This window comes from Electrophorus electricus, chromosome 1 (assembly GCF_013358815.1).
Source record: "Electrophorus electricus isolate fEleEle1 chromosome 1, fEleEle1.pri, whole genome shotgun sequence".
Lineage (NCBI taxonomy): Eukaryota > Metazoa > Chordata > Actinopteri > Gymnotiformes > Gymnotidae > Electrophorus > Electrophorus electricus.
Window position 1 is genome coordinate 3,531,942 of NC_049535.1, and position 10,149 is coordinate 3,542,090.

General features: G+C 40.3%; 1 protein-coding gene across 3 annotated transcripts; it reads right to left on the bottom strand.

The window, feature by feature from the left end:
* Positions 1–3,843: 3,843 nt before the first annotated feature.
* Positions 3,844–8,921, bottom strand: scamp2l (secretory carrier membrane protein 2, like). 3 transcript variants are annotated; one of them, XM_027011670.2, is made up of 9 exons: positions 8,806–8,921; positions 8,171–8,248; positions 7,529–7,612; positions 7,200–7,314; positions 6,962–7,090; positions 6,551–6,710; positions 6,280–6,381; positions 5,753–5,870; positions 3,844–5,499 (listed from the first exon to the last, which is right to left on the bottom strand). In XM_027011670.2, exons 1-9 carry the CDS (start codon positions 8,860–8,862, stop codon positions 5,371–5,373), a joined length of 972 nt encoding a protein of 323 aa, XP_026867471.2. In that variant the 5' UTR covers positions 8,863–8,921; the 3' UTR covers positions 3,844–5,370. The 3 variants fall into 3 exon arrangements, with proteins under 3 accessions (XP_026867471.2, XP_026867478.2, XP_026867487.2); XM_027011677.2 differs by lacking the exon at positions 8,806–8,921 and adding an exon at positions 8,399–8,571; XM_027011686.2 differs by lacking the exon at positions 3,844–5,499 and having other exon boundaries at positions 5,760–5,870; positions 6,280–6,437.
* Positions 8,922–10,149: the final 1,228 nt, after the last annotated feature.

Genomic DNA, 10,149 nt, shown 5'->3' on the forward strand with positions numbered 1-10,149 from the left:
TGCACACACTTCTCTGTTTGGAAGAGGACTCAGTCAGGTGGGACAGGCCAGACGAAGCAAGCTGTAGAAAAACAACAAACAAATAAATCACTCTCACAGCAATCATTTTCAAGCAGCACTCGGATAAACACCATTAGTGCTGCGCTAGCTATAATTATTAATAGACAATCAAGGAAAAATGACCTGCTACTGCTAGCAGATCATTGTGGTGTGAGTTCAAAGCATGTGGCAGGACCGAAAGTAGGTTTGTCCTGGCAGGTCGGAAAAAGCAGGTTTGCTTAGTTCCAATTCCTCCCATCATTTGACCTCTCCGTAGAAGTGCAGACTTTGCAGACCGGCTTTGGTGGCCAGTTCTGACCAAGGAAGTGTCATCGCATCAGATGTTCAGGCCCCATTGTGGACTCTAGCAGTCCCTGTACCGCTCTCTTCCTCAAGTCTGCTGCATTTGGCAAGTTGCCACACTCTTGAAACATAATGTTGGTATTTACCAAGGACACTTCTTTACATAGTGGTAGAAACGGCAGCACCACTTAACACTATGAAACCACATTATTATATCATATTCATAGTGTGCATCGTTAGTCCACACCACTCATGTACAGGTTCTAGTCCTCCAAACACACAGAGGCTTCTTCCCAGTCCTAAAGGACCTCTACATTGCAACCTTTTTGTTCCCATGGATTCGCCATGTTTGGTGGAAAAAACTGTAACAACTTCACGGGATGACACACAGGTCCATTTTCAAAGATGACAGGGCTCTGCTGGGGTTTGCCTCAGATTACTGGTGTGTGGAGGCGTTCCCCGGCAGTAAACCCTAGCTGGCCCACAAGCCCCTGTATTTTCTTTGTCCAGGCTCATGAACAACTCAGCTTGATACTGAGCCTGGGGCACTTTGTCGGAATATACCAGCTAAAAACATTTGCTAGGAGATCATAAATATGACTACTGTAAAATTCTATTCAATTTAAAAATTGTGTATCACTCAAGTCGAAAAGTGGGCATAAAATCTACTTTCAACACTTTCAAAATTCACTTTCGACACTGAATCACTGAAGTGTAAATCCTTATCTTATGATAACAACTGCAGGACATAACATGAGGAAAATTCACTGTCTATGTTAATGACTGGCTCTTTGAACTCCAATAATCTATTATTTATTTTAAAATAATAACAAAAGAAAATTAATTTCACCAAGATAATCCATATCCACAAAACACTCGAACTATTGTACTATTAGAACTATTGTAAAGAAGGGAGAAAAGAAAAAAAGAAAATTATTGTATTTCCTGCTAGTAATCACCATATTATTTTATTATTTTAAATGCATCAGCATTTACTGCTTTTTACTGTCACTGTATTGGAATATAATCATATTTTTGGTATCCTGATTACGTAAAGGCCTTACATGTATTCCATTACACGTATACAACCCCATAAAGAACCTAGTGGAAGGCGTCATATCCTTCAAGAATTTGTTATCAGTTGGTCTTTACCAATTGGCCCTGACTTCCACATAATAGAATGACCTGTCCAAGGAGAGCTATGACAATTAGCCCTCACTTTTGTAAAACAGAAAACACATTTCAGGTACAAGTCTCTCCTTTTGTTCTGTCACCTAAAAACGCACACACAAACACACATCACAAGGCCGGACTTGATGTTGAACTTACTGTGAAAGCTATGATGAGTATGGCTCGTCCCAAGCCCAAGTTCTGGGTCCTTTGGGACCTTTCCAAACATAGGAAGGATAAAATAGCTCCATAGATCCAGTAATCTTCTGGGGCCTTTGACGGTCGGGAGGTGAAGGGCACCTGTGCTACACACTGGGCTGCTAATCCAGCCTTGCTTCCACGGCTCTCTGTGCTTGGCGGCGTCACTGCGGTCTGCCAGTGCTTAAACACTCATCAAAGGGGACATTGCCCCCACTATCAAACCAGCCAAAAGGTGACGACGAAACTAATCCGCTTTGTGGAGGGTTCTTCTGAGGCTTGCTGCAGGGATCCAAGCAAGGTTTCTGGACTTATATCTCTAGCCAGATTCTAAATGGGCTCATTACCAAATTTAAAAATGGAAATCTTTTAAGATTTCAAGATTGATGACATTAAAATACTAGACTTTTCAAATTAATGGTATTTAAGGCAATTAAGATCACCAGTGATCATCTTTAACCAACAAAACACACATCTGCAGTATTTTCTTACTGCGCATGCTTGGAATCACAGCTTGAAATCAGTACATTTTTGCTCCTGCTGGATATCTATAAGTCATGGATATGGCCCCCCCCCCCACCCCTGTTTCATACATAAACAAGTGAATAAGTCATGAGAGGCCTGAATGGGTAGAAAACAGAGCTGACATAAGAACACTAATGGCTGCATCTTTCACAGTGGAGATGCTGCGCTTCTCCCAGTCGAGCTTGTGCCTGTCACTTGGCAGAGAGAGAGATGAGCAGAGCAGAGACATAAAAGACCTCTGCACTGAAGGGGGTCTCACAGTTAAGTGAGAGGCGGGAAACGCAAAGAATAGAGAGAGAGACAGAATGACTGGGGGGTGCCCTGCTATAAACTGACTGCTTCATCAGTTAACTACATTAACCTGTGTGAGGGAGTCTTGCTGTAGATATTTTTCAGAAATGTTTTGTCAGGAATCAACCATACATGATGTCACTTTTTTTTTTTATTAAACATATTTGTTAATTTATATTTGTTAATGTATTCCATTATTTATGTAATTAGTTCTCTGATAAATCAGACCAGTCATTGCACTCACAGATCTGAAAAACAAAATAAAAAACAAAATCACACCTGCAATTTGTTTGAAGTCTCTGTATGAATAGCAAACAACTGCAAGGAAACGTCTAATCGAATCAGAAATGATTAATGTTCAACATGAAAAACAGAAAAACAAAGGTCTATCTGGAAATCTGAGAATTGCAGTACAAGTCTGAGGGCAACAGCGCTCACTGCTGGTCAAATGCAATATGTACTTTTATACGCATATAATACCATAGATCGGATGGTCAGCTGCACTCCTGAAAATCAGCCACAATACAAAGGTTAGATCCATCACTCCTGCCTCTAATAATCAGACACTACTGAAGCCCTAGATGGAGGGGATTAGACATGCTAGATTGAGGTCAGATCTGAACTCTGCATGGCAGGAGAGGCATCCTCCATGCGCAGTGTGGATCATCAGCCGGTGCTAAGCTTAATCAAGCAGGTATCCAGAGTAAAACAAGACACAGGTCATTACCAGACCGATCACGATACGACAACAAATGCACAAGAGGATGGAACTCCCAGTGTTTTAATATTGCTACCAGATAACAGATGGAATATTTTAACACATAAAATAATGTATTATATATCTACAGTGATTACCCCCAGTACAATGAATGTTCCAACACAGACTGAGAAATTTAAAGCATTTAATATAGTAAGTAAGGGCTTGGTTGAGCATCCAAGACATCTGAACATGAAATATCCCATTTCACTCCAAAACATTAAAATAAACAACCCTATTTTTCATGCAGAATATGATTTTGTTCTTTAGCTATTGCTTGAGATCACTGAACAAATAGGTTAAATAAATGTGCTCCTACAAAGGATCTAGTTTAACACAATAATAGAACATCTAAAAAAAAAAACCAAGTAATAAAATTAACTTTTAAAAGATCTTATCACCATCATAACAAATACTAGGTAAGGATACCAGACTAAATTCCAACCCGGTTAGTTGCTTAAAAACGACTGCAATAGGATTTTATGGAGTCTGAATCTTCAACGCCCATCTATGTATTAAGCTCCTCAGTGTATCGTACAGAGTTTGAAAAGAAGCTAGAACATTCTCACAGTTTATTGCATAGAAGTAGCATTACAATTTCCCCCACACCATGACGGTCTTTTCTGGAAAAACAAAAACAAACAAACAAACAAATTCTTTTCCTTGCTTAAGATGTGCCATAAAATTATCACCATTTACCTTTAACACACATACACAAAATGCATATCCAAACATAGGTCCAAGCATGTACTTCATTATTACACAGAACAATTTAGCAGCCACATATTCATAAGAATAATAATAATAATAATAATAATAATTCTATAGCAATGGGCATATTCTGTTCACAAGCCAAGCAGAACTCTGGTGTTGTCCAATTTCCCCAACTGTGAAATTCTTCAGCCAATTGAGAACCAAAACTTTAAAACCAAACTAACAAAATGCTTTGAGCAGTGTTAGGTTAAGATTAATGTAGTTTTAAATGTAATTTAAAAAAATAAAAATAAATGAACCAATATGCTTCAAAGAAAGCATTTGATATTGACCAAAAGATGAGCAGTCATGATCATCACAGACGCATGAGGTACAAGCTGTGTACACAAAAGATTTCAAACTTTTTAAAATTCATTTAGTAATTAAGTTTTATATATTTTTTGTAAATACCTTTAATGTATAAGAATACTGTCACAGCAATATTTAAAAGGGAATTTTAAATCTTGAAGTAGTTACATGGATAGTTAAAGTTCAAAAATTGCCATGTGACTACCAAAGTTTTATTTTAAAACAGCCCAGTTGGCACAAACGGACATTTTTGTGACAGTAATGCAATTTGGGAGAAATGTGGAACAATTATTATAATTAGTGGCTCCTTCATGTTAATCAATTTGAGATCCTACAAAAGACAAACAAAAATTGCTGTTAGTTAGAATTACTGCTAATATTTTTGACTGTGCCCATGGTTATAGAAATGCCCTTAAAAGGATCACATCAAATTTCCCTGGAGAAATAAATCTTCCTTCCGCTATTTTAATGTTTTTTTTTAATAAATCAACATGAGTTGATGTCTACAGACAGTTTCCAGTGTGTTGCATATGTGGGATTCAGGTTTGAGCCCCAGTCATGCCTGGTGCTGCTCATGACTGAGGATACAAGTGGGGATATATCTGGCTGGTAGTGATGCAACAGCCTTCTCATGCATGGAGAACACTATACCTGCAGTGCCCCCTACTGTTTAAGTGAAGTAGCACTAGGATTCAAACATTTTAAATAGTGTGTAGTTAAATACAGTACTACTGTACTGGTGAGAAAAAAATCCCAATTGGTAAATACCTTTTAAATAATAGTTAATATATGACTATTCATTTACATCGCAGAGCTTAAACAACCAGATTAAACTCTCCATTTCCCCTCTCTAAAAGAGCACCTATCACATGTTCCTTTAGTAACCATATCCACGCATTCCTTCAGTAACCAAAGACGGCACAACGCTCTTAAACTGGTAGTGAAGGGTGCAGGGCAGAGTAGAGTTGCTTCGGAGGACTGGACTAACAGTTCAAGGTGCAGACTGAGGCAGCCTGACTCCGGAGTCACTGAAACGCTCCTCGCACTGCGGAGGAGGCTGCAGTCTGGAAGGTGTTGCTGGTGACGACACCCTGAGAGAACTCCTGCTGAGCCTTCTGGAAACTAGCGCCAGTCCGCCTGTACTTCCCATGGACCTGGGGGGGGGTGGGCAGCAGTCCAGACCAAAGCGTCAGCAACTGCTCGAAGAGCTCTGTACACCATAGCTGAAGGATCAGTTTCACATGTTCTTGTGCTGTAACACCCTGTAGCTCTCTGACCCTCAATCCTTACTGTAAACAGAAACCCTGCCCAGGTGTAACTACAGAGCCATTAATTCTACTGATACCAAGTTGATGCTAAAAATATTAGGGTATAATCTGTACTACGATTGACTCACACATGACTTACAGTTTTGAGCAAGATGGTAGCCAGCACTGCATTGACTGTGAAGAACCCAGCAACGACCATCATGAAGACCGCAACTGCAAGATTACTTCTGATCACAGAGATTGAGGTGATCCAACCACTTAAAGAAAACACACACACCACCACAGTACAATTCACAAGGATCTGTAGTCTTACACTACAAGAGACAGATAACATGTATCCATCAAAATAATATTTCAAAAATTAAAATGTTTTCTGGAAAAGTGCATACCTACTACGAGAGAAGTGATTTTCCCCTCACTTAAGACAGTCAAATCATTTAGTAATTTACAGAAGACCCATGTTTACAGGGGGCACCAGAAAACAGTGCCCATGTGAACAGAGCAAAGAGCTGCAACCGCTCGAGGGTGAAGCATGAAAGGAAAGACAAAAAGTAACAAGTGCATTCACACGCACACCCAGAATCACACACCCAACCATGCATGCACGCACAAAGACACAGGCTGCAGACAGCCCAAGCAGTAGCACTGTCACATGATCAAACTAACCTGTTTCCCCACTTGGGGATGCCAACGCTCTGAATGATGTACACCACCACTTGGAAGGAGAAGATGAAGAAGAAAAAGAAGAAGCTGAAGGAGCTGTCCGACCTGTTTCAAAAACACGCCGCCTCAGATGCAAATTACAGCCACTCACTTCCGGCACACTGAATAAAAATGACAGACAGTTGCCATCTTCAGTCTAACAGCATTCCGAGATACCGCTTGTACTACTCCGGTTCTCGTCGAAGATCAAGTGCACCTAGAACAGGAAGCTTGCCTGAAAGCTTTGTAGACCGGCCTGTACCAGCAGACAAAAGCACCAGGGCTGAAGAGGACAAACCAGAGGATGGATAGGCCAAAGTCCACACCGTTCTGTGTGTCCACCGTGAAGAAGGCCAGGCAGGCCAGCAGGTTCAGGAACAGCGTCACGCAGTGATCTGTAGGGGCAGCAAGAGCCACCGGCAAAATGTAGCAAACGGTTCACATGCGCGAGTTTGTAAAATGTTTGCCTTTACAAGGCCATCACTACAAAACACTAATGCTAACAGAGCTTCAGCCATTTCTGAAAAATCCAGTGCATTGCAATAAAGTTTAAAGGCACATTTTTAAAAGAAAAAACAAAAAAAAAGTCAAAATGCAAGCATTAAGAATCAATAAGCAATAATAATCAATAAGCTTCTGTACTTACACATCCAGAGGTAGTACATCATTTTACAGACCCTTTGGTATTCTAGAGGGATTTCCTCACTGAAATCCTGGTAGAAGCAAGGCTTTATTGGGCAAAACCTCGGCAGTGGAGGCCAGTTGTTTTGTTTGCCTGCAATTGGATAAGCTTCTTTTAAAATTGTTTCCCCCCTCCTTCACTCCCCCCACACCTAAATGGCAGCACTGTTGCTAGGTAATCTTGGCATGTGATTGCAGCTCACCCATGGCCGTGTCCCTGTTCTGGAGCTCCTCCTCTTTCCGCTGTAGCTCCGCCGCCCTCTTCTCCAGCTCCGCCTGCTGTTTGTGGAGCTCCGCCTGAGCGGCTGCTGCCGTGGCCTTCACAACACAGCAAAACGTTCACAAGAGATATCGCTACCTTCTCATAATGCTGTATGTAGCCATAATAGCATGAGTCACACGGTGTGTATGTCAAAATCTGAGGACTAATATGCTGTTAATGTGTATGAGCTCAGGCCGGAGCTGCAGAGACTGCTGTACAGGGCGGACTGAGTGCTGCATGCTCTGTTAGCCTACGCCCTGCTGGACTGACCCGAAGGCTGGGCTCCACTGTAGGCTGCAGTACAGCAGGTTGAGAGGCATTGGGAGCTGGTATGGTGGTCTCATTGAGATTATTCTTGAAAGAGAAAACAAACACAAACACACACACACACACACACAGACTTGTTTTATTTATGCATAACTGGATCAACCTGTGTTATACAACCTTACAAAAAAAAAAATTTTGGAGTGTATGCAGCACAGTACAAACACTTATTTAAAATGAGCAATGCAATGTTAATAAGTTAAATAAGTTAGTTAATGTAGTGTGGAAATCTCTCTTTCCATTTGCAAATCATTTGCAGCAACATTGAACATTAACTTTTCTGACCAAATCCAGCTCCTCTTCACCGTTTGAGGTCTCCATTTCTCCCAGACATTAGTGCACTATTTTTTTGGAATTTAAATAATCTTCATAAATGGCATGCTAATCTCACCCCTCTCTGTCACAACGTGAAAAACTTATGAATTAACTTTTTACTATGAAAACAATATGCACATATTCCAGAAAATATGTTCTAATTCTAATATAGTTCTAATTAAAATAAGAGTTCTGGAATGAGACAGGTGCTCCATTATCTTTTACAATAGCAGCAGTGGGTACACAGTGAGGTCTGAATACGGTCAAGCTTACCAGCGCCCGGGCAGAAAACGGGTTGAAGTCGTCTGTTCCCTCCATGCCGGTGTTAGTTACCCTAGTAACGGAGGGATCCTGGCGGGCACAAGATATCAAATCACATCATCAATACAATAAAACAAAACACCACACCCCAACACACACACCGCATGTGTGATGGTGCACCCTTTAGTATGAAAGTGGCGAAAAATGAAAAGACAGACACTCAGTGGAGAAACAACGCACGTATCGTATTTCAGGTACCAACGAGAACACCTGCCAGCAGCCCCAGAACAGAAGAAAAGCGCCGTGACAGCGGCATTAAAGACAGACTCTACACAACCTTTTATACTCCTTATATTACTTACACTGAAATTAAAACTTTACTTTTTTGCGTACTAATCTATATTTTAAAACAACGCAAGATACTCCTTAATAAAAAATAGACTTCCTCGATCACCTGCGGCTTGTCATTGGTTTGCATTTTACATCGTCAAATATAACTGGTCCATCCATCTGTCAGTCTCACCACGTAGTCAAATAAGGCGAGTCTTGGAAGCCGACCAACCAAACAGGTTTCACTCTCGGGATTTACGTTCGTAAATTAAGCAGTTTAACTTTCAGAAATCGGCAAAGAGTACGTGTTCTTTTACCTGGAAAGGATTCACATCAACTGGTTCCACAAAGGGATTGCTGTCGAATCCTGACATTTTGGCTTTTTGCTAGCTAAACGGGCCACAGGTGTGTAACCCTGGATGGTGTACCTGCTAACGCAACTCCCTCAGCAGCTTCCTGCGCATGCGCGCGGGTGTCTATGCACTCGTAGTCAATAGGTTAGAAAATCAAGCGTCTGCATGACCGTTCCTGTCCCTCAGGTTAGGTAAGCAATGAGCGTCATAGCAGCAGGAGCGACGGTATTTATACACAAAATGTACCTACCCTCAACCTTTGACATATTTTCCTGCAAATTAATTTTTTTCTAGCGGACAATACTTACTTCAATATTTTAAAATATGAGCATTTACTACTACTACTACTACACAATTTGTATAAATTCTACATGCAAAGTTGTATGTAAATAACGTATCTAAATATTCTTCTGAATTAGTCTTGAGGAAGACTATTTAAGTGGCAAATGTTTTCGTGTCTTTATTGCGTGCAAACAGTAAAGTCTAAGTTAATACAGTCCACCATTCTTTTATATAAACATTCCTATAAGTGGCAATGCCAATTGCATTAACTTAAATAAGAAGCAAAGTAATAAGTGTTTTGTTATAATCGGCATGATTAACAGCATATAAAGACAAGGACACATCTTGTGTCTTTATGTAACTTACACCATTACATCAAATTACCCATGAGAAGTTCCTTCTGATTTTGCATGTACTAGTTTAAAGTCTTAAATGTTACCAACATTTACATTGAAATGTGAGATGAAATCAATAAAAAAAAACGTTCATTCTGATTTTGACAGTACTGATTAAATTATTAATTAAATACTAAACATTACAATAATTTACTAAGAAATATACTAAGATGCCTGGAGAAGCAGAACTCAGGAGAGCATGTATGGGATTCAGGTTCGAGTCCCAGCTGTGCTGCTTGTGAAGATGAAGGTGAAGACGCAATCCCAAGAATGCACTTGGCTGGGAGGGATGAAGGCTCCACTTCCTTCTGCCTGGAGAAGAATATAATGTTCACCCCTAAGCACCATGGAGTGCTTAGCAAAGTTAAGCCTCCTGTCAATGAAAATGCAGTACCAGACCACAGGCACTGAAGTAATGTAGTAATGGTGAAATAAAGCACTACTGCATTCGAGAAAAAGAATTCGATCAATTAACTGCGAGAAAACCTTTTTGTAGCAATAATAAAAATGGACATCATTCCTGTTTTTCTGCTTAAAACAAAACCAGAATAAACTTTTGTACTATGTAATGTATTCTTTTGACCAACAATAAGTTCAGGAGTTCAGGTACAAAAGTGATCTTTGGCAAATT